The sequence below is a fragment of the Amblyomma mixtum genome, chromosome 3 (assembly GCF_055824585.1).
Source record: "Amblyomma mixtum isolate Tamu chromosome 3, ASM5582458v1, whole genome shotgun sequence".
Classification (NCBI taxonomy): domain Eukaryota; kingdom Metazoa; phylum Arthropoda; class Arachnida; order Ixodida; family Ixodidae; genus Amblyomma; species Amblyomma mixtum.
In genome coordinates this window covers 131,281,317-131,306,557 of record NC_143014.1, presented here as the reverse complement: position 1 = coordinate 131,306,557, position 25,241 = coordinate 131,281,317, and the positions used below count along the sequence as shown (strand labels likewise).

At 43.1% G+C, this 25,241-nt stretch overlaps 2 protein-coding genes across 3 annotated transcripts in view; one reads left to right on the top strand and one right to left on the bottom strand.

The window, feature by feature from the left end:
• LOC149351897 (uncharacterized) overlaps window positions 1-16,700 on the bottom strand; it is a 40,243-nt gene extending 23,543 nt beyond the window's left edge. The window contains exons 1-4 of one of the 2 annotated variants that reach the window (XM_089581160.1): window positions 16,407-16,550; window positions 10,504-10,741; window positions 5,285-5,563; window positions 2,873-3,147 (exon numbers count right to left, since the gene is read on the bottom strand). In XM_089581160.1, coding sequence (XP_089437286.1) covers window positions 2,873-3,147; window positions 5,285-5,563; window positions 10,504-10,741; window positions 16,407-16,417 — 803 coding nt within the window. In that variant the 5' untranslated portion in view covers window positions 16,418-16,550. Of the gene's footprint in view, window positions 1-2,872; window positions 3,148-5,284; window positions 5,564-10,503; window positions 10,742-16,406 lie in introns of both variants that reach the window. The other variant, XM_089581161.1, reaches the window with a different exon arrangement.
• A 173-nt stretch (window positions 16,701-16,873) lies between these two features.
• On the top strand, window positions 16,874-18,200 carry mRpL3 (mitochondrial ribosomal protein L3). Its single transcript, XM_089581159.1, has one exon. It carries the CDS (start codon window positions 16,891-16,893, stop codon window positions 18,118-18,120), a length of 1,230 nt encoding a protein of 409 aa, XP_089437285.1. The 5' UTR covers window positions 16,874-16,890; the 3' UTR covers window positions 18,121-18,200.
• Window positions 18,201-25,241: the final 7,041 nt, after the last annotated feature.

Here is a 25,241-nt window from a genome sequence, read left to right as displayed (position 1 = left end):
GATGACTACATATGAGTGGCACAGGTCATATTTATGTTCTGCACAGCACATTGCAGTAAAAGTTTCCATTACTGCACCTTTTTTGTGGGGACTACTCAGGTGCTGTTCACTGTTCACTTCCAAGATTTTGCCACAGCTACCCAGTCTACACTACAGCTGCGCTAGATCCCATCATGCATGAGTAGCTTCATTAACTCTTCCATTCGCAGAGGTGCCCACATGAATGGGGATTCATCACAATGCAACCAGATTGTAATGTCAGCCTGCACGGTCAAGTTTTTCACCTTATTTAATGATGTAATGGTCTTTAGGAAACAAAGAATCATTGCATACAGCTGCTTTTCATGCGCTCTGTTCCCGATAGCCATGCAAAACTGGCAGCACTGCATGGAAGTCAGAAGCATGAAGTGCTCACCACTGAGTAACCACGCATCACGCATAAAAACTATTTGACTGATCATAAATGTAGGCCTGATGTTTTTGAAAACATTCACAGAGCTCCAAAACCTGCTACATTACATGACAAACTTGCACAGACCTGGGACAGTGTAGCATTTGCACTGCCAGCATGTGCACAAGAAGTTTGCTATTGGCTACTTTCGGATGCACATCATTATTTTCCTTGCACTAAGATGGGATGTCTTGCCTATGGTTTCTGTTTACCTTTTGACCTTCTGCTGCACATTTCTGCCATGCTACTACCCTAATGTGCAGTCCTTCATATTACTTTTAACGTGTTCCTCCTTTTAGCTCTGAGCTCAGGTGCTTGGAAGGGTGCTAAAGACACAATACGCATAAGTGGCGAAAGACACAATACGCATAAGTGGCGAAAGACACAATACGCATAAGTGGCGGGCCACAGCCAGTAGATGCTTGGCACTGACCCCTTGCACTAGGAAGGAGTGACACAAAAAGACACTAGACACGTGCTCATGGGTGTGGCTGCATGCACAGTTCAGCCACGTCACTTTGGTTTGCCATTCCCTAATAGTTAGAACTCCCTGTGCTGCAACACTGAGTTGGAAGACCGGGCTTGTTGGTAACTCATCTTTTATGGAACAGCACAGAAAAGGACTCGGAGGCAGAAAAGAACACAACGAAACGAGCAACACTGACAAGAACCAAGTTTCTGAAAATGTAAAAGCTGATATGGCTGTAACTGAGGGCCTGCAGGAACCCAAGTCAAATGGTTAAGAGTGAATTACATACGCATTACATTTTAGTTTATCAGCTTGCTACAACAAACATGATCCACTTGTTTTCTGATGCCTAGCACTGCCGAAACTACAATCCCGATAGACCATTTTTTTAAAACTCAGAGACCCGATATTACAGCAGGTATTTACTGAAACACCCATAATATATAAAAAGAAAGAAGCTAGCACCCATGTGAACTTAATTCAAGGCTTTTATAAAGCACGGCTGTCTAGCTGGTGAATTGCCTGAACAGACTAAAAGAAGACAGTACTACTTTGCACCAATGTGGCCAAAGTTGTGCATATGGCCTTGTGACTCCCAACAGACAAGGCCTTGGATGAGCAAGCGTACTCAATCATAAACTCAAAACATAACAATTAAAAGCTTCCTACTGTCTTCGGGTCACCCACTTAATGAATGTCATCCTGGTTAGACCGTTGTGCCTCAGGCAGTACGGACTGGGCAACATAATTCTTCACACTTTTATCTATACCCGAACAAATAAATGTCATCCTACTGTCATGAGGAATAGTCTTTGAGCAAAATTGCCCGAGTAATATATATATTAGCCATATGTCATTTATACAAGTGCACCGTAAAAACAAGCTGTATAAATTTTTGCTTGCAAATCTGCAGCCACTGACCAATTCCGACCTCTGCACTATGTGACAACCTATTAAATGTAATCTTTCTGCAACAAAATTTTGCTCCTAATGTGTTTTCTTGCCATTGTACACCCACCCACTTCTCTCTCTTCTTTGCAACTTCATGACATATCATTTATTTATTTATTTATGACATACTGCAGGCCGCGAGGCCCAAGCAGAAGTGGATACAGAAACAGATCACAGATTGAGCAATAATACCAAAATGCAAACAGAACACCAGCAGCGGGAAATGACATGGAAAGGCAAAAACAAGCTAAAAAAAGCTAACAATGGTCACTTATCAGGTCAAGAGACCGTACACACGAAGCTGGAAAGCTGTTCCAATCATTGATGGTTTGCGGAAAGAAAGAGTGCTGAAATAAGTTAGTCTTTGCAAGGTACGGGGTCAGAGAAAGGGGGTGGGAGTGTCTGGTTCGTCTGGTGTTCTGTAGTATAAGATACGGTGAAGAATTTATTCCAAGTTTATGGTTAAATAACAAAAATAAGAATTTCAACCGAAGAAACTTGTGCCCGGACTGAAGGGTTGGTATTGAATTCGAGTGCATTAACGCAGAGACTGAAGTAGTTCGATTGTATTGCGAAAACATGAATCGCACAGCTTTCCTTTGGATCCGCTAAAGTGCTTTTACGTTAGTGACAGTATACGGGTCCCATACAATGCACGCATATTACAATTTAGTCCTTATAAAGGTTTCGTATGCTAGTCTCTTAACCTGAAGTGGTGTATCTTTTAGTTTATGGCGCAACAAACAAAGTTTTCGTAAGGCAGATGAACAAGTGTTAGAAATGTGAGTGTTCCAGCTTAAGTTGTTTGATAATGTAACATCGAGATATTTATATTCATTTACTTCAGTAATTTCTCCTGAACCCAGAGAAAAAGAGCATTACTGTATTACTGCCAGAAGCCATGCAGTCACCTTGTACTTAAATGACGAGGGGCTCGCAAGCTTGAGAAAACAGCTATGCACATGCATGGAAATGTACAGCACAAGGGGTGATGCTCTCACCTTGTCGTCACACCACGAATGTTGTTTCTGAAGACAATGTTCTTGTTGTATAACCTGTAGTGGTGGGGCTCTGTGAAAAACTGAGGCAAATGTTCAGCCAGGACGCGCGATATCCTTTTTAGCTGCTGCTCCGTGGCCCGACCAGGGTCTGGCAGCTGCTCACTGCCGGAGTTCTTCAGGGCGACCGATGTGCCCGCAAACTGCAGTACTTCTCGCTCATAGTCTGATAGTGCCATCTCTGCTGCCACTCGCCGGTCCACATCGAAGCAGTATACCTGGTAATATACACAAGAAGATGGACAAAGAATGATCGTCAAATATGAGTCGCAGTTTTTGTGCATGCTGATTGCATTCCTAAAATAAAAACATCACCCACATAAGGCTGCTGATTGAGTTAATGTCACAAGCCTTCCACTAGCTTCTATGCTTGCACCAAAATTATCTGAATGAAAAATTTAAAAAAAATGCGTTCCAGCTAATTATAATCTGTTTTTGCAGGCAACCAAAATACACTTACTTCAAAAAATATATTCATACTAGTTTGTCTGGCTTAGCATTTAATTTGAAATAACTGAACGCTCCAAACATTCAGACAAAATTATGCAGCTTGAAGAAATCTGGAATACTGCTACATTAGCACATTCTTGATTCTCGAGTATATACCTGCACGGAACTTGCACTTCTGACCGCTTCTATGCTATCCTTTTGCTTTTCTGCATTCTGAACTTCTTAACTCCGGAGACCTTTTACAGTATTCCAGATGATGGAAGAGTCAAGCAAGGAAACTGCACACACTGGCAGTTGTCATTGTGCACTCCACTTCCCCATGCATTCTCTTACACACTACAGTTACCAGGTTTAATAAGAGCTTCAGCCATGCTAGAAGCTGCTTATGTCACACGTTTCACAAAAATTATAACGTGGACATTAGGAATGCACACTGGCAAGTATAAATGAAAACCAGTCACTGTTGTCTGAAAAGAAGGTGAAGACAGGTGGACTGAGCCAATGCATTTTAAAGGCTCCTGGCATAAAACGCAATCCGAAACCAACTTGTTGACAATTTTTACAAATCCCATAGGTCCCATATCATCAATTAATATGCAGACGGAATGAGTGGAAAACACAGTGACTTCTGCAAATAAATTCCTAGTGTCTTTAACATAACCATAATAATAAAAAAAAGTTTTTGACAAGAAATGAACATTGGGAGTGGGTGTTACAATGAACTTGAACGTAAATATTACAGCCTGTTTAGCTAAAACAAGGCTCTTACTGATCTGCTCGGCAATCTGTTAAGTGAACCTGAGTAACCTCAGTGTGTGATATGTTTCATTAGTTGTATCCACTGAACAACTCATGTAAATGCATGTAATTTCAGATAACCTGCCTCATTTGCCAACAGTCAAAGTAGCCTCATCACAAACAACAAGCAAAGTTTAAAAATTTATTTGTCCCTCACTTTACTACACAAGACTGGCTTCACTCCCATGCATGTCACGAGTGTGAACTCAACCACAAACAACCACACTGCGACACCTCTGCTAGAAGTGAGCCGCAGTTGCATGGCATTCATATGCAGATACACACATGCCCATGTAAGGCGTGCTGAAATATGAGCTCTGAAAGACTGGCCATTTGTCCACACCTACACTGGGCTCATAGATAGTTTTAAGAGATGTCACACTATGACAATTGGCTTTCCATCAGTTGGCTGAATGTTCACTTTCGCACCATGCAGACAATGTAGTAGCAAACATGAACATTTGTCCTGCCACAGGTTGCATGACTAAAAGAAATACTATCTGCATGGTACCTTAACCTTAAAATTGATAAAATTCTTTCATGAATTGACTAGTGCAAATGGGACAATAATGCACAGCTACAACTGCTGCAAACATTCTGCTGATAGAATAAGGAACTACTAATGAGATTTTTTCACTCCTATTGGCTGCAGATCTCCATCTCAAAATTCTGCTGTATCCTGTAATTGTTTATTGGTGCAGGCAAATGATGGCACGCTCCATGAGCTACAAGCAGTGAGGCACTTTCAGCTGTGGTGTGAAGCAACAGCAGTGCCCGACAATTCTTGGTGTATTACCTTTACCCACAAGTGGTCATCCGACTTTCATTACTGGGGAAAAAGGGGTTACAACCACTTTTGTAAGTGGTAAAATAAAAGAACTTCAAACGAAGTCATGATACCCAAGATCATTTCAGAAAGCCTTGTGTGTGGTTTGAGCAACTGTGAACTTTTATTTATTGTTCATCCTGACACCCTCAGAGCAACTCACAGACACAAACAGGCTGAATGTTTAATGCGGCGAGTTGGGCGTGTTGGTACATATTTTAGGCTGAATGTGTACAGAAACAACTGCAGTCATTGTTACGATACAAAGGCTAAACACTCACTTTGTAGGGGTAGGCATCCAAGTATCCAGACAAAACTGTCGTCAGAACCCTGCAAACTACACCTGAGGATTTCGTCTCATCATCTCCGCTGCGCAGCTCGAAAAACGTGAATGGGGCCTGCTCTTCTTGCCTGACAAGTTCTGGAGCAACAGAATCATGCGTGATGATCTCAGGCTGTGGTCTTGTAGCGGGAAGGCATATGCTGGAACTCCGACACGTGCTCTGCAGGGAAGTGCCTGCCACGATGTGCGGCAAAACGGCAGCATGCCTCGCAAGGGCCTGACAAAAAACAAGCAACGGTTCAAAAGACCACAGTCAGCAACAGCACCAAGCCAGCTTATTACATCTATGAGATATGCTGCAACTGAATGTTACAGCATACACAGCAGATTAGTGATGAAATAAAAGAGCTAGGACTGAGACTAGTTGGTTGGGGTCAGTTTGCAAGTGCTAGCTTGCAATCTGGAACAGGACTAGGTGGGAGGAACACACAAACATTCTGAACAGAGCACTACTATCAACTGTTTATTTCTGGAATAGGACATAGGATTATATGCACAAATCAACGTCACATGCACAGAGAAAGGGTGAAACTGCAGTTCCACTCTTTTTCTGCACATGAGGTTAAGTCGATTTATGCATATAATCCCATATTCTACTCCAAAAATTAAAAAAAGTTCATAGTAGCGCTTTGTGCAGTGTGCTTGTGTGTTGCTCTCACCTGGTCCTGTCTGCGCTTGCAAGCTAGCGCTTTTTGTGATATAAAATATAAAGCAACATATAGGTGTTTCCTTTGCGCTACATTTTACGTCATGAACGTTCATCAACTCGCCCAACTTTCGGCTTTACCTAGCGCTTTTTGAACATATGATACAAATTTCTGTAGCATATATGCAATCAGAACCTAGTAACTACGTCAAGATTGACAATAAGTGCACCTAGACATCAATTTCTCTCATTACAGTCTGTGAACACATACCAGCACTGTTGGTGGCCAAATCATGCGCTACACAACACAGAGATTGTGCAGTGTTCCAGCCACGTGCAGTTCTTTACTTCCTTATTTTAGTAAGGAAGTAAAGTTTGGTTTGGTCTAATGGGGTTTAACATCCCAAACCAACTCAGGCTATGAGGAACGCCATAGTAGAGGGCTCTGGATAATTTCGACCACCTGGGGTTCTTTAACGTGCACTGACATCGCACTGTACACGAGTATCTAGCAATTCATCAACGAAATGCAACCACCGCGGCCGTGACCAAACCAGCGCCTTTCAGGTAAGCAGCCAAACATCATAACCACTGCAGCACTGTGGCGGCTTGTTCAATTTTAGTATGCATGCAGTTTTTAGTTTCATTTGTGTAAAAGTGTGCAATAGAATTAAGCCAGTAGGTGTCCTACTTTGTCAAGTGAGGGAAGAGCACTTGCCCCATTTGTATGTCAGTGACTGCCAGTGACAGTCCCTGAGAACACTCACAGGATCTTTCTAAGACCTACTGAAGTACAGACCTGCACAGACAGCACTGCTCCAGTGCGCACGTCTTAGTTCATGCCTTTTGTTGCTAGAATTGAAACGCTAATATACACCTGTTGGGAAAATGGCCACCTTCATTATTTTACTTTGAAGAAGACATTTTTATCGTTTGTCCATGTGATCATCATCATCAATTTATCTATGCTAAGTGTGATGGTGCCTGCGAAATGAAAGGGTGCAGAAGAGAGACGCTTTTTTTTTTGCTGTCGAAGAGCGGAAACAATTGCATTATGGTTGTTTTCATTGCCAACAATGAGAGAGCAGAGAAACACAAAGTGAGCGAGCTAAAAAGCACGCATGAAATAGCAAATGATGATGATGATAATCACAGCAGATGACCAGAGCAACCGAGCACCCTCAACGGCCAAAAAGCAAATGAAAGTTGGCGCACGTTGCTCCATAGGACCTCGCCACATGTGCAGGTCTGTAGTTCAGTGGGTCTTGCATCTTTCACCACAACAGCTCACATGACGATAGCGTATGACCTCTTTGTAATGATGAGCATGACAACAGTAAAGATATATTACCATGTCGAATTTGCTCATGGCAGGTAAGTAGTTAATACTGAATTTCTCCTTTCTTGGTTTGGTTTCAGTTTTAAGAGCGAAGCAGTGGTTGACATCAAACATGACATCACGTCACTTGAGGTAAACAAAAACAGCATTATTACTGCTGCTTGTTCATTCAATGTTATCCAGCCTCTTCAGGCTAGCATTAAAGGTTAGCAATTAAAGCAATGAAAAATTATATTATAGTTTTTCTATGCCTCGTGTGACCTGAAGTCAACTTTGATGTCGCAGCCACCATTTAGCTATTGAAACTGAAACATGGGCAAACAAAATCAATGATGACGGCAATTAGTATTGGCACAACAGCATCTAAGGTAAAAGAATGCCATAAACCGACCAGGGATCAGCTCAATAGAGAAACTGACAAGCCATGGATATCACATAACCATGAGTCATCTTCCTAAATTTATAAAAGCAGATGTAAAATGCCTGCAAAAAGCAATCAAAAATTGAGTACAGTTTACATGGCATAATATACAGGACTTGTGTCAACTTACATTTAAGAAAGATGAATTGTAAAAAAAAAAATTCCTTAATCGTTGAGTGTTTTTTTCAATGGAATCAGTGCATCGGGTGGAAGGAAGAGTTTAGGGTGACATGGGATGTATTGCTTGTACACTTCAGAAAAATTTGTTCTCTGCTCACAAAGGTCGATTACATTCAATGAGAATGGTACTTTGAAACAGCACCGACGGACGGGACGGAAGAAGAAGAGACAGACACATGCGCTTCTTCCGTCCCATCCGTCAGCGCTGTTTCGTCATACCATTCAACATGAACCAACCAGCCCGACTCCGCCCTCTTCTTGGATTCAATGAAAGCATGCACAACAGTGTCGTTACACCCCCATTTCTCACATACAGGGCGAGGATCTCATGAGAAGATATGGATGCTTGCAGTATGTACTACAGTCACTGGAAAAGTTTTCAGAGTAACACAATCCTTTTTCCGCGCCGTCGGGCTTGGAAGAAATATGGCTGCTGTGGCCCAACATTGTCATAACAGCCAAAATTATGATTTGCAAGGCCTTCCCACAGAGTGGCAGGCTTCCAAAGCCTCTGGGCTTTTCTCTAGGACACGCATACATACGCTGGATGCCGCTTCAAAATAATTGCTTCCCGTTTAATGGGAGAGTCCGTTCACATTATCTCCGAAGTTAGCTGCGCCAACCACGGCGAAGTTTAATTTGTCACTTACAAAACGACAATAACACGGACACGATTGCAGTGCTGAGAACGTCAGCCAGGGACAGCTTCCAAAACTGATGGCAGGGAGAGGAAGATCACGGTACTCTGAAAACTTATCCAGTGACTCTAGTATGTTTGGCCTATCCTCAGTCTTGTCTAAGCCCCTTCAACAAAATTTTTAAACAGCTCCTTTTAGTCACTCAACATGAGGCTTAATAGCATGTAGGTTATTGTCTGTGTGTAACGTGCTGTCTGTAGATTTTGTAGAAAATGTGGGTAAAATGAATAGGTTCCATATTTTTTGCAGCCTATATTTTTGGAAATCTGCAGTGGCTAAGGGACCAATAAAATGTTATTTGATGACCTCTACGCAAAGATTCCACGACACATTCTGCACTGCTATTTCTCTATGCACCCAAAGGGGCTAAGACGACACAAAGCGAGTCCATGTATATGATAAACTTTGTTATTCCGTTTTCTAAAATTTTATCGACAGCTATGAGAATCATGACTCTTCCAGCAGTGAAGACAGTTGCATCCTTGCTTATGGTTTTGGTTGCTGAGAACTTCTTTCCAACAATCAAACTTCACAGAATCTGCACATTTAGATTTATCAGTGTAGAATTCTTTCGCAACTGTATTTTCTTCGAAGGAACAGAAAGTACTATCAAATAGCCTGCTGTGGGCTACTGCTCTTAGGAATATTCACCATTCAATAAGTTGTGTTAAGCATGGAGCAGGCACAATAAATTCAATAATAAATTATTTATTGTGCAGAGGCAAATTCCATGCGGTGATCTATGTATGCTAACATCTTACGCAATATTCCAAAGAAGAAAACGTAACCAAAAATCTGGTATCCATATTACTTCGGAAGTATTAGTATAATCTAGAATGAACATCAGCCATGATCACATAAGGGTCTTTTAATATTTTTCTATGAGGCACTAAACTTCTGTGCAGTGCTATAACAGAGCTTGGAGTGATTGTGCCACAACAACAGGAGGGCACGGGCCTCTATTTGGAAAGAGTTCTGCAAGAGACCTGAAAGTACACTAAATATCACTACCATATGCCGTATGGCCACCATATGCCGTATGGTCACCATATACGCGCCTTGCACAACATTTCAAATAACTTGCCTGCCACATATGTGTACAGGTGACAGTGAAGGTAACAAGATAAGTTAGCTGCTTTGGGCCAATAACTGCATGCATAACACAAACAGAAGCAGACACAAAGAAGCAGACCATGCAGATGATGCTAGACTTCAATCGAAATATAGAAGGTGACAAGTATGTGAATATGTACACATGAGCATGGCAAAAATAAACAAAAATGGCAAACACAAACACGTACACCCTTTTCACATGGACAGATACTATGTACCTTTTACACACCCAACACTACTTGAAACCTAGCACCTGCATCCCTCCCATTTTCTTCACTGTGCGCACTTCAACGAGCAATATGCATTCGCACAGCAAAACAGCTTCATGAAAATTCAGAACTATTAAGGCAACAATTTGACGACTGCAGGAAGCACACATTTCAACGCTTGCTAGAACACGCTGTACAGCAAGGAGGAGAGAAGCCATAGTGCACTGTATGGTTCAGGCACTGATACACTGACTTGTTTTAATGCGAAAGCATTACTACTCCCATTACAAGAGAAGCCAGCGGCGTGTGTTAGTATGTTAGCGTGTGTACTTGCAGATGATACAGAAAATCCCAGCAATGGCAAGAAAAACAGTGACGTCATCAACGCCGTAGACACACACAGCAAGCCGATCTAAGGAGCCAGCGCCATACTGCGGCTAGAGAAGACGCACAGGGTCGAACACGAAGAAGAGGAGAAGCAGAAGTGGAACGTGGCGTAGAGAGCCTGCCGAGGAAGAACAGGAAGAACGCGGTCAGCGACGGACGTCTACCATATCTGCTGGCCTCCCGAGTTCCCAGGCTTGGGCCTCAGCCGCCGACGTCCGGGCTACCAGACCTGGATGGCCCGCCGTCGACAGCCTGAGCCACCAGACCCAGGGGCCGCTGTTCCCTTCCTGCCTTTCCTGTGGATGGCAGCCTCTGAACACGGGCCACCTCCATCTCCATTGCTGCTTCCCCGGGCTACCTGACCCGGGGGCCGTGCCCGGGTCCCACAGGTGTGACGGGTTCCTGCGGCAGCGTTGATGCCTGCCGTGGACACCACCGCCTTCAACCTTACGCCAATGCTGTGGCACTGACGCCTGCCATGGACACCACCGTCCACCCTACCAGAGTAGCGACCGGAGCACACAGACCGCGCTGACTCTTCGCCACACCTCCTCGTCCGACGCGCCACCTAACAGGCTCGTCACTGGACATTAAAACTTGAGTGGACCTTTCCTTTCTTTTAAGCTCTCTCCTTTACCTCTCACAATTTTTTTTTTGTTTTCCTGTTCTTGTGTCTTCTTAGTTCATTTCCTCTCAAAAGTTAAATTAGAGTTTTTTTTCCTACATGCCACCTCGTCTGTTTCTTTAACCATTTAACGTGTGGTAACCTTATCCTGCAGTCTTTCCGCTCATAGCCGAACACCGCCATTTCAGACAATCATATACATGTTGTTTGTCTATATATAACCCCCCCCCCCCCCCCCCCTCCCCCACTTTTCGCTGACCTCAATCCGGTGCCAGTTTTCCTGACTACATTCCTACCAAAACTGTGAGCAACTGTTTGTCGTACAGCGTTCTGGGTGGTGGTATATGATTTCTTGTTGCATATAGCATTCGTCTCTTAGTCAGGTTGGAGGCTAGCTCTCAACAAGCATTGGAACCGAGTGTCCGAGTGCTTCACTTGGACCTTTGCGGATTCAGCATTTGTGGAATCAGCGTTCGGAGGCACGTCCTCGTTTCATTTCTCACTTTGCAACCTGCGTCAAGGTCGAACACTCACGATGGCACACTAATGCCTTCACAGCATGCAAGCAGTCTTAAATGCCCTCTGAATTTTTTCTGTTCGTGCTAAGTTTGCAGGCACTGGCTCACCTCATAAATAGGCTCTCAGCAACCCCCTTAAATCATGAGCAAAGCTCCACAGACAAATAGGCTACCTTAAGAGTGGCGTCATTTAAAAAGCATTCTTCCTAAACACAAAGCAGGACCAGAGGAGTAAATGCACAGTATTTAGAATTTGCCAATTCCCTCAACTTGAATTCTCTCATCCATTTTCCCCAGACTTCCGCATCAAGGAGCACCACATCGCTTTCTAGGGCAACAGTTAACACCACGGTCCATGGCAAACTAGCTGCCACTCAGCCTTCAGCAGCAGTGCTGGCGGCGGCGTAGGCGCTAACCACCCAATACCAGATGTAATATGTCATGATGACAGATTAACGTAAGAAAAGAAGGCCTCGCTTTTGTACCGTTTTTGATCACTATGTGGCATGCAAGTCAGCGTACATAACTACACAATATGCTCACGGTTGCACAATTTACCAACTTCAGAAGATAAATTCTCAAGCTCTATGAAAGGGTCAGGACCCCTTTAGTAGACTGTAGTCCTTATTGCAGTGACCAGTTCTGACTGTGCGAAACTTAAGGGGAAACTTCGTGACCAGTGAAGAGCTGTCAAAGAACTTGTATTTATATATGGGTTGGAATTTTCAGTTTTTATTTCTGAAAATGAAAACCTGACGGATCTTTCCAGTGCTCACTTCAGATCACCGCCTTAGTTGTTTATTTAATGCATTCGCATTAGAACCTCATGTTGGAAAAATCTGTCCATCTATCCATCATGAGGCCTCGGGTGACAGGCAGCAATGTGGACAAAAGGAAATCCCCCTCTCCACTTCAGAGAGAGAAGACGAAGAGAGGGTAGGTGGTGACAGGGGCAGGTAGCAAAATGGATAGGGGTAATCTCCTCTCCACTTTTAAAGGAAAAGAGGGAGAGGGAAAGTGGGAGAGTGAAGAGGAACAGAGGGTGGCAGATGAGCGGTCATGGGTGGGGGTGAGTGGAGAGGGGATACATTGTGTCTCACACTGTGATTGCTGCATTGGACTGAGAGAGTGGAGTGGAGCTATGGAGTGTCACATGGTAACTGATGGACTGAATCATGCCACCCACTCGCGCAGTCTACACTCGGGAGCGACTACTTCATCTCTTTCTCTCTGCCAATCAATCGGATTGATTTTTTTATTTTTTTTCCCCTGCGATATATGTGGTATTTTTGTTTGGTCAGAAGTTACATAAAGTTTACCTTGGCTTTTTTGTTAGGGCAAGCAGTTGATGTACCACCAATCAACACACACACAATCATATTTCGAGCTGTGTTCACAGGAGGAAATGCTACCACTTTAAGAAAATGTAACAGCGTAAAAGCTGATTGAGCTACATGATAAAAACTGCAAAAGGAAGTTTATTTTTTAAAATTGTGTTGCAAAAAAAAAAATAAACAAAAACAAACATACAAAAGCAACAGGTGAGCTATATGCACATACACTTGCCACCCTTAGTCAAGTGGAGCTATGCCTAACGAGTCCCCTGCATGTCAAATAACTTTACCTGGTAGTAATAAATGGATACATATTTTTTACGTGTGACAAGCTTCTCACTGATTCACTCACAGAACAAAACTATGAAAGCAGAACACTTTCCAAAAACCTAATGTCCAATTTCTAAGAAAGATAAGGTGACCACAGCAGAAATCCAGAAGCAGTCACAGGGCCATCCACCATCTGGTCCACATGATAATGGCGACAATGGAACTCTAAATGAACTACCACACAAGAGACATTTTTATGGTGCTTGCGCACTGTCTTGCATTGACGGTGGCTTCTTACAGTTACAAATGTTCCGAGTGTCCTCATATACAATGGAAAACCATATTTTAACAAGTCATGGCTCTAAGCAGGTGATGACAGTCTGTGAGCAGTGAGCACTGCACTAACAGACACTTGGTGAGAAGATAGAGCATCCCGGTCTGCACTGTGTCTGAGGTCATGAAGTAATGCTGCGAAACACAAAAATTGCATTACTTAATCCAACAATCCCATTATGTCACTGTGTCTTTGGCTTCCTAACATTGTTAATTTGCTCTTCTGATCAAGTGTACCTTGACCTTAATAGCCAGCTAGTTGTGGCATGTATGTCAAGGATACTGACGTTTTTTGGTTAAAAACGGAATTTCGAAAAATTAATTCAGCCTAATTTTGTTAGCTTTCTTTCAGTTTAAACCAAAAAATCTAACCACTAGTTCTATTAAGATTTCACTGCACAAAATTTAAACCAGTGCCCACCAAATAAAAGCAAAGTTGCAGACAGATACTGGTTTAGCAGAGGCCGCTATATCGCAAAGCAGGGATCACTACAAAACTTGGTTTCAAAGACTTTTGGCTTCTTTGTCTACAATACATGTAGAGTACACAAAAAAACCATTTCAATGCGAGTTTCCAACTTAAGCACGAAACATTCATGACAATTATATCACCTACAATTTAATAAATGTACCCACTGCATACACATGATGTTCAGCACTGATTTAGCTTAAGTATTAATGGACTCGGTTGAAGCATTGCAAGCTGTGCACAAAAAGACATGAATGGCTTCACTACCTCCAGTCTGTCTAAAATCTAAAAAACTTGGACTGTATTCTATGAGCACTTCACTAATCATTTGCTTGCCCCCCTTCATAATGTAGCATCTGGCCACCTTCTTTTGGCAACAAATATAAGTGAAGAAGCTAACAGTTTCTCAGACAAACTATTCACAACATGTGACCCCTATACACAGGTTTATGAGCTTCACTGCACTTCAAGCACACACAAGAGAAGCTACAAGCCCCAATCCAGCAGCACACAAGCACTAAATTTTGCCTGTCAAGAGGGAGAATTTCAAGAACAGAAGAGTCTGTGTTTAAAGCATTCCACATGTTGCTAACAAAACAGAGCTGGGTTATGCTTACTTGTAGTCACTGTGTAATTTACAGGGCTGAACAGGATCGGATCATATGACACTATTTGTATGCTGAACTAATGCAAGGTTTGTGAAACACTGTCAATACATCTTTCCCAATGGTAAACTTAAACCCTGACTAGATACTTCGTGAGCCGAAGAAAAAGATTTTGAAATTCATCCACTTCTAATGCTTTTGAGTCATGTGGACTGAAGAGGAGCATGCAACTGTGCTGAAAGGTTTGGAGGGTGGAAGTGCCATTAAAAAAAAGTCTGATGGGCGTTATCGCCACTTTATATCTCATCGCGCATCGATCACATTCACAAAGTTCATATTTTTATTTGGACCAGCAACTTATTCTTTCATTCATTCATTCTGTGCACAACAGCTGACTGGAACTGCCTCCCACAATGCATGTCAATTACAGATCCTGTTCTTTTTCACGATTCACTGTCACCTTTACTGTAGAACCTTACTTTAGCTTAGCTCCTTATTTCTGTTTGTATCGTTTGGTTTCCTGCTTTTTATGCTTCTGTACTGGAACCGCCTTCCACAAGACGTCCAGTCAATTACAGATCCTGTTCTTTATTAGAATTCACCCCGTCACCTCTTCTGTAGTAACCTGTTTTAGATTACAATCATATTTTAGTCTGTATTTTGCTTTGCATCGTGCTTTTCATGCTTTTGTATTTGTTTGCCAGTTAGATTATCATCATATTTGTTTGCATCTTGTTTGCTGTCATGCATTTTATGCTTTTGTGCTTTTTGCCACCACTCCCCTCTGTAATGCTTTATGCGACTGAGGGTAAACACAATGAAATTAAAATGTAGTTCGCAAGCATGTTTGAGTCACACTACTTTCACACAGTGACATAAATCTTGGACTCCGATATGTCATTTCTGAATATATACGCAAGGCTCTCGAGGCAAATATCTCTGTGGGCCACATCAAAATCTTGAAAACCACAATCTGTAACACGGCTATTCAAAAACTTAAAATATCGCAGCTTTGCCCACTATAAAATGTGTGGCCAGAGCATAATACTGCCCACTCCAGCAATCACTACCCCCCCAATCAATGTTGTGGAAATCTATCAAACATGCTCCACACAAATGAAGGCTACCTTACTGCATGCTTGTGTATGCCAAAATATGCCCAAGTTACTATGACAGGCCATAAATAGTCCGCAGGCTTCACATGAAACCGAACTAGTACCATACCTCTTGCATTGAGGACAAGCAAAGTGGAAACCAAGCAAGGCCATTTAAAGGGCATCACTAGCATTTACCAGCAGTGCACGTTGAATTACACACGAAAACGTTTCTCGCTCGACTGGCCAACTTGATATCTAGTGCACTAAAGTAACAGGGTATTATAATGGCAATTTGCTGCACGTTTAAGAATTTGCTTCCTTAAACAGCGACCAGTTTGAAAGCAGGCGGAAAAAAAAAAAAAACAGCCTCACTATAGATCCCAACGGCCACCGCTGCGTTGACTAGTTCATTTTAATAACAGTAATTCAAAAAAAAAAAAAAGGCGCCTGCTGCCCTTTCAACCTAGCTATCCTAGCCGGGCCGGCATGGATGGTATTCACGCCGCGGTAACTTGCTTAGTGCCGCTGACATTAGCTTGACAGGCAGTCAATTAAATATTAAAATAAGTACTCCACATGCATTGCGATCGAACCGATGACAGACTGACAAACTTTTTTAAAGGACGCGGTTACAAACATCGAATTCTTGGGCGGCAGGTGACGTCTTGACTGCACAACGAATGAATCGCATTCGACAGAGGAGACGGTGTCAGTCGACTAGCGCAGCAATACTAAAGCTCGCGCAACTGCAAAGGCTACAGAAGCATACAACATGAATGAATCATAGAAAATACACCACAATAAAGCAGGAATCACCTTCGTGCCATGGCTAGAGGTTAGGGTTACATAGCAATTGCATGGCGTTGCGGCGCTCAGGGTCAGGAGACCGGTATGGGACCTGATGTTGCCAGTCTTCACAGTCCCCAGAGCATTGTTGAGAGAGCCCTTAAGCGCCCTAAAACAGACGGCCATATCCCGCACGAGTGCACAATTCAGTGAAATACTGAGAAAAGTTACGATGAGTTCTTAAATATACAGCGAAAGTATACACATGCCCGAAGACCTAGCTGACCTAGCGCTGCAGGAAAAGTAGCTACTGCTGCTGACGGCCGATGTTGGCTGGTTATCTCAAAAACTGGCTAAAATAAAAAAAAACTCGAGACCAACTAATAATTTGTTATTGTAATTTACAACTACGCTTTTTTATTACAGATTCATTAATTATTGGTACGATAAAGGTTTATTGCGTACTTCAAGGCATAGCCGGAAAGCCGGCGTAGCAGTGGCGCTGGCGGCGCCGATGTCGCTCATGGTTGGTTCATGCTCCTTGAGGAACCCATGTGCGCCAGGAATGGCTTGGTACGTAAAAGCCTTTTCTCAAATAAAGTTATTTTCCGGGTTCGCCGTACACAATGCTTCGACAACACAAACTTTCACGCCGTGCTTGGCCGTCGCGTGTAACATCCAGTGCCGCTACAAGACTTCTACGACCATCAAGAGGCGAAAAACGTATCCTTTCCACTGGTGGGCACCACGGAGGCGAAAAGTGAGAGATCAGGAGCACATCCTGCCTGAAAACTACACTTTTCTCCAGGAGTTGGCCCAAAAGAAGTATCTGCAGCCAGGCGAAAGCCCGCTGAGGGAGGAACCGTGGCCTGTGGCGACTTGGACGCCCGAATCGCGCAGGACGGGAGTGATTGGACGCAAGATCGGCATCTACCCGATGTGGACAAACACGGGCAAGCGGCTACTCACTACGCTTATACAGGTGCTGGACAACCATGTCATTGACTACATTCCTCCTGAGAAGTACGCCACCACGCGATTTGGCCGCATGGCCAAGGGCCGCGGCTGCTTGGTGGTGGGCGCCGGCAGTGCTGATCCCATGAACTTCAAGGCACCTTACCTGAAGCTTTTCGAGAAGTCCGGCGTCATGCCCAAGAAGAAGCTCACGCGCTTCCTGATTACGCCGGACGCGGCGATTCCACCGGGTACACCGCTGACGGCAGCGCATTTTCGGCCGGGCGACTACGTGAATGTGTACGGCAAGACCCGAGGCCACGGTTTTCAGGGGGTCATGAAGCGGTGGGGCATGAAAGGTGGCCCAGCCACACATGGCACCACCAAGGCCCACCGGCGGTTGGGCGCCATCGGCGGGCCCCGTGGCATTATCCAAAAGGGGAAGCGGATGCCAGGACATATGGGCCAGGAGCGGAGATTGCTAGTGGGCCTCCGCGTATGGCGCATCAACACGCTACACAACGTGCTTTTCGTGCAAGGGCCCGCCGTGCCAGGTCACACACTGGCGCTAGTGAAAGTATACGACTCGGCACACGGCAAAAAGGCCCATTCACCCGAAGACCCGCCACCGTTCCCCACCTACTATCCGGATCCAGAGCGGCCACTCCCTGAGGAGATGTACGACAAGGAGCTGCAACCGTTCGAGGCACCTTCGATAACGTTCGAGGACGAAGAGGTGCAAGTGAAGAAGAAAGCCAAGGTCAAGGCCAAGACAAAGGGCCGAAAGTAGTCGTGCATGTGTTGACTGGCACTCAAGTGTGTGCACAGAGCATGGATTTGTTGTAGAATAAACCAATGATCACACCATGATCATGTGCGGATTTTTTTTCTGAGTGCAGTATAGTAATACTCTGTTTTGGGCTAGTTTGTTAAAATTGTATACAATTATGAAGATAGTGCAAAAGAGACTAGGTACCAAGAAAGAACATAAAATGCAAGATCAGCAGCACTATAATTGAACTTTATTTGCATATGCCTGCCCATTTTATAATACAACTGAGTTATATCACAGATGCCCTTCAACAAAACAAGAAAAGAGTGAACTATCAGACCACAAAATCTTAAATCACTGGTGATGAACTACAAGAAGTCAACAAAAGGAAGCACCACAATCGAGACAGAAAAAGCAAATTGGGACTATGTCGCATGACCTTCCAAGTGCAGCAAAACAAAATGCAACAACACTGGAAATGCAAATTCAACTATACACAAAACACACACTTGTCCAAAGCAAAAAAAAAAAAAATGCTAAAAATCACCACTCCTACATGAATTAAGGATGTGTGAATGAAATATGACCAACAAGTAAGCGGAAAAAGAAAGCTAGCATGAAAATTTAAAACCCAAAGGAACCTTATTAGAGAACCGTCTCCGTGTCAACGAAACGAAAAGTAGCAAAAGCATCTAAAACGGTTAAAGAGTAGAGAATTACCAGCAAGAACGTGGAAGAAGTGCATATGAAATTTATAAACCTACAGGATTCCTTCGAGAAAAGCGGTCTCCACATCACACAGCATTATCAACAATCTGCTTGCACATTTGTCTCCAGCTTTCTTGATAAAATGAGCATCAACTATCTCTCGCTCAATTCTGTCTTTTCTGCTCTTTAAAATTTAAAGTTTTTTCAGTTTCCAGTAAGCATTCTTTGCAGGTTTTGCAATGGTCTGCAAGGAAACCCCTTTCACTGTTGCACACATGTGCCTGTATTCACTTGCGTGCTTACTGAAGCAGTGACCAGCTTGACCTTTGTAAAGGAGTCCACAACTTAATGGGATATAATACACAACTTGTGACCTACACTTGGTGAACTTACTGTGATGTTTAATTGTGCAGAACAGTAATTTTTTCTACTTATTCATGGTGCAAAGTTTTGAAGCTTATGTGGTACCGAAAACACAACTTGAACGTCATGCTTGCGTGCTACTTTTTTGTTGCTGCAGGACACTTTATAGGTGAGAGGTACGACCTGCACAGATTTATTTCGTGATTCCAGCTGCCTGTTATCATGAAGTTTGTTCAACTTCTGCAGCAGTGTTTAGCAAACAGGCAAAATCAAAAGGGGCAGGTTACCTGCTTGTCTCAGCCGCTGAACTTGAGTGCAGGAACTTGCTGACATCATATGTTGGCATGACTCTGTTAGAACATCCTGAAGGGAACAGGCAATTAATGCTTACTTGGCAAGCTTCGTATGAGCACTGTAAAAAAGTAGCAAATCTTTCTTAGATCTGGGATTGTATGCCCAGTCAAGGCATTACTTCATAAAAACCTGTCTGACATCCAAGAACTAACTGCAGTTCACCATTTACAGGCACCATCCATTTAAAAGTGAGGTCCTGGCTGTTTTTGGTGAAAACGGTCATTGTGCCTGTAATTGCAGTGACTAATCCAGGTTAATGAACTTTCTTCAGAATAATAAAAAAATTATCCATACGCCTTAATGTGGAAACAACATTGGGTTCATTTAGTTTGCTTTTGATTTCAGTTCCAACCGCTGAGAAAAAGATGCCATGAAGAACAGGGGCTACAGATGAGCCTATACAAATGCTGTTTTTCTGAACAAAGAAACTTCCTTCAAATGAAATGGTAGTCGAGTTCAGGTAAAATTCTAACAGTGTTGTAAAACTATCGCTGTTTCATTTTGAAAGTAAACGTCACCTGTTGACGTGATCTTTTTTTCTGACAGCACATAAGAATCTTTTATGGGGAACAGAATAAAACAGTTCTTTGGTGTCGATAGAAATTCCAATGTATTCCTGGGGAGGCAAAGTTGCAAGCTGTTTATAACATTCAAAGAGCTTCATACAAGGGTGGGGTCACTGCTGACCAATGTGCCGAAGTGTTTCTAAATGTAGCAACTGGCGAGGCACTGCTATGTTCCTCTTTCTGATACTCCACATTCCACATTCTTGCTGGTAATTTTCTACTCTTTAACCGTTTTAGATGCTTTTGCTTCTTTTTGTTTCATTGACATGGAGACGGTTCTCTATTAAGGTTCCTTTGGGTTTTAAATTTTCATGCTAGCTTTCTTTTTCCGCTTACTTGTTGGTAATCTTTTTTGCTTTGGACAAGTGTGTTCGTTTTGTGTATAGCTGAATTAGCGTTTCCAGTGGTGTTGTATTTTGTTTTGCGAAGCTTGGAAAGTCATGGGACACAGTCCCAATTTGCTTTTTCTGTCTCGATTGTGGTGCTTTCTTTTGTTGACTTATTGTAGTCCACCATCAGTGATTCAAGATTTTGTGGTCTGATAGTTCGTTTTTAGTTCTGTTGAAGGGCATCTGTGATATGGCTCGGTTGCATTATAAAAGGGGCTTGTATGTGCGAATAAATCTCAGTTGTAAGAGGCGCTGGTCCCGTCATTTCTATGTGCTTTCTTTGTACCTGTTCTCTTTTGCACCAGCTTCACAATCTTGCACAGTATAGATAGGCGGTTTTGTGTAACAGGTTTGTTATTTTGTATCATATTGAAGTGGTTCTGACATCACAACATCTAGCAGCTTCTGTGCAGATTAACAATTACAGTTAACCGAGTATGAAAAAAAAAGCACTGAAGCAGTTAAAGCAGTTACTTGCATCTCGTGGTGGCATGAAAGTGTTTTGATGCATGGTGAATAAGCCCAGGTGCTCGAAATTATAATGATGATGATGATGATTTTTTATGGCGCTAGGGCGTCTGTGTCCAAAGAGCACCATGGCACAAGGTATTTTCTTTTACTCAAGGTTGGGGTCAAAGACCCATTTTCCCAAGCATTACATCGTATAGAAGCCGAGCACCAGGCAGGGGAAAGCTCATAGCCTCACAGCGTGCCTCATAGCCGGAGTGTTGCTTTGGCATGTAGAAAGCTACTGTCTGTAAATCATAGTTAAAGGAACAAAAAACAAAGGCAGGTCACTGCCTTTGTAAAAAGAGCGATATTGGTGATGTAGCATCTGGCATTTGTATGACACATATGAATTAGGTGTTTTGGTTAAGAGCCATTTTCAGGTATTAAGTTGCATGCTATGTTTTGCTTCGGGCTTTTAATGGACCTTTTTCAGTAACACCCAGTGAAAATGGCAGATGACTTGGCTGTGCCTATTCTTTCACAAAGGATGTTCACTCGATCAACAACTTGACATATTATAGCTCAATAATTGAGTGCAGTGCTAGCATCTACTAGGCCTCCGCATAGGCGCACATAGTCCTTACACTCACTGCCCTCAGGCGGCAAGACACGGTCTGGTTGGCAAGCTTTCTTGAATCAGGGATGAAACAGATGAAGAGCAATGCTGACAGCACACTACTGGGCAAATGTGCCCACAGATGGCTCACGCATATCTGCTGTAGACAAACGGATTAGCAATAATTAGATTTGTAGAGACAAACTTGCAGATGTGTTTAGGCCAGTCATTAGTCTTGTGTCATTTCACTTCCTAGCACTAAGTAGCTGTCTGTCTGATAAATTCGAATTGTTTTATTACTTAGTATGAATCTTTTTCTTACACTGAACTGCCTTTCTATACACCCAAAATTCTGTAACGTCAGTTGAGATGCACAACACAAAACGCCTGCTCCGAGTTGTCAGGCACAATGCAGAATCTTTTAGCCCTCCATGATCTGCACCTTCTCACTATAGAATCAGTGTGCATTCTTGTGCGATTTCCTCACACTGTACTGACCAGTTGCATCTGGGATGTCCACTAGTTAGTTTAGGTTAAGGTAGTGTATCAGGCAAACATCAGAACCTCTGCTATCACCTCCAATATCTACAACAAGTATGTGCATAAAAGTTCATTCAGGTTCCAGTGATCAGTATAGTATAATGAGCACGCCCATCTAGCGACCACCAATCGCAGATACAGATTTGCCCTGCTAAAAAGGGATGCGATGAAGTGCAGCTATTATAAATAACTTTGCAATGGCCTCTTGCCCTCACTTTAGGGCTATAGCTGAAAGCACCGCTGGCTGTGAACTAAGTGAACCTAGTGTCAGAAGTGTAGCATGTTTGATTGTGAATGTAGTAAAAAGGAATGCAATAATATTTTTGTAAAAAAGGCAGCCGTGAAGCTAGTTGCCAGAAAGGCTTTTCTGAAATGCTTCACCAAGGCTATACAATGTACTTGCCAGCAGATATTTCTCTCGAGCCTGTTTTTAGTAGCAGAGATGCCATTTTGGCACTTAACCTTGAGCATGACCTCCGTAGGGGCTGGTATGAACGATAAGGCTGCACATTGAGATGTTGCTTCTAAGGGGCGCAGTCTAGTAGAATTTTTTTCTAAGTATACCTAGTCAACAATAAGGAAATTTATTGACAAGTGATGTGTATTCTGGCGAGATAATAGTAAAATACAACAAAATGAAGCTGCAAGGAATTCTGAAATGAATGGCATTAGTAAGTTTATTTGATTTGTACAGTAGGCTGCGACTTGTTGAGTACCTTCAGTTCATCATTTCCCAACAGCTGTGCAAAAAAGCTAGTGTAGCAAACTGAGATGTAGTGCGATTCCTTAAGCAAGGAACTTGTTACATCTGTAGCACCAGGCATATATAGCCAGGATTTTTTTGGGTGGAGGCCCTGAGACAGTTTATTGCAATGGTGGGAAGGGGGCGAAAAGGGGGAGCTCCCTTGGGCACTCCCTTGTCTATGCACCTGTGCAACACTGCAGTAGTCACAGGTGTACAGTATAAATAGTAGGGTGCAAAAGTTTACAGAGCATACGGGCGCTACTAAAAAACAATTTCTGTGCAGCAAACACATGCATCAAGAAAGTCAAAGGTGAAATCTATCTTATGTGCCACAACCAGCTCTTTCCACCTTCCAGTTTCTGTCTGTATGGCCCGGCCACTAGAAATTAATATTTTACTACAGTAGCAGTACCAGTGGCACTTGGTGAAAATGCCAGCATTATCTGTGTGAAGCCTCCACCCTCCAGCAGTGCCACCCAACAGCACCTCCACCTACCCGACACAAGGCTTCCACCCAATAGAAGCCCACGCAGCAGTGGAACAAAAAAGCGGCAGTGGAAAAGCCAGCTGCTAAATCCAACCACTGTCGCTGCTTTCCCGCATCAGGTTTCATAATCATCCTACCAATTTTTTTTTCTTCACCGTGCCCGTGTCCTATAAGCTTCGGAAGCTAATTGTATAGGCCCCACAAGTGTTTGTAAGAACACTACAGCATGGCTCACATGGTTTATTAACAAATGTTCATTGCAGCCTATAGCATGAAAGTGCACAGTAATGATGAAGAAAACCTGACTCAAACAACATATGCAAATCATAAGCCGTTAATGCCAGTTATCACACAGCGCTTCTGTAAGCACCAAAGGCCATGCACTTGAGCACTGAGCATAGTTACCAACTACATTCAGCCTATTTTGGTTTGGTAAAATGGGTGCAAATATAAATAAAAAATGCTTTGAAAGATATAAAATTTAACACCTTCAATTCATTTTGCAGACATGTATACCTTATTTCTTTATTAATTTTAGGGGAAAATCACAGCTGAAAGCAACTGGAATAACCCCATGTAACTATTGTACAGTAATCAGTCGCCAAAAGAAATGTAGTTGCAGCTTGTTCACTTGCAGCACTTACAGTACTATAAGCTAATAAATCATTGTGCATACCTATATTCTGGAGAGGTTAAAGATGCTGCAGCTAATAATACACAACTTTCAAGTAGTGCCTCCTCATTTCATCAAACAAATTACTTGCTCAGTATCCACCCAAAGCAACAAAGGGCAGCACCAGAAACATACTACAGCCTGGTAACGTGTAGCTAGCCATGAAGAGGCATTATTGAAAAAAACTTCATGCGACATCAATCTTCTGTCTAGAGAATAAGACCAAAACTTTGACGGTGGTAATATGAACCCTTTTCAATACAAATAGCAACTACAAAACATACCAAGTACCTTCATGCTGGCTGCTGTGAGGTGCTAAGCTAATACAATGTGCTGAAACAATACTATGGTTTGGGCTAGCTGATTCATAGCCACAGCACAGTGCAACAGGGGACAAGGATACAGTAAGGTGCTGAGAAATACAAGACCAGCTTTCTCAAGGTCATGAAGTTATCAGTGTGGCATGTCCAAAAATTTGAAGGGGACACTTAAGCTCCGCCTTAAAGGTATGATGCGATAGTGTATTGGGTTAATTCTCATGCATGCAGAAGGCTTGGTTTATGGGGGTTTAATGTCCCGAAGCGACTCAGGCTATGAGGGATGCCGTAGTGGAGGGCTCAGGAAATTTCGACCACCTGGGGTTCTTTAATGTGCACTGACGTCACAGTACACGGGCCTCTAGAATTTCGCCTCCATCGAAATTCGACCGCCGTGGCCGGGATCGAATCCGCGTCTTTTGGGTCAGGAACCGAGCATCATAACCACTGAGCCACCGCAGTTATTCTCTACTTTACATTCATAGATCTCTGGGTGTCCTCACACCCCTCTTGGCGCAGCGGTGAAGCAGTTAAGCGATACACCCCTGCCCTGCAATGGCAGGTGCTCCCAGTGGTGGACTTTGTGTGACCCAAGTTGCTCTTCCCGAGCAATCAATCGTTAATTTAATTGCCACCTGCCCCGCTGGGCAGTTTGCTCACTATCTGGTGGGCAGGTTGTTATGACGCTGCAAGGTCATGTGACCTAGGTGGCCTATTTACCTTCTAGGTTGTTCTCTGGCCACCACTTCCCAAAGTCATGCTCGCGATTTTTTGCTCACAACACCGATGCCAACAACAAATTTTTTGGACAACAGGGCCTTTAACGCTACCGCGTCAAAACTATTTAAGAACTAGTGGCTAGGCACAGCCTGATCCACTCCGTACAGTTAAAGTAGTACAGCCACCAAATTTTTGCTTGAGTGTTTTCTTT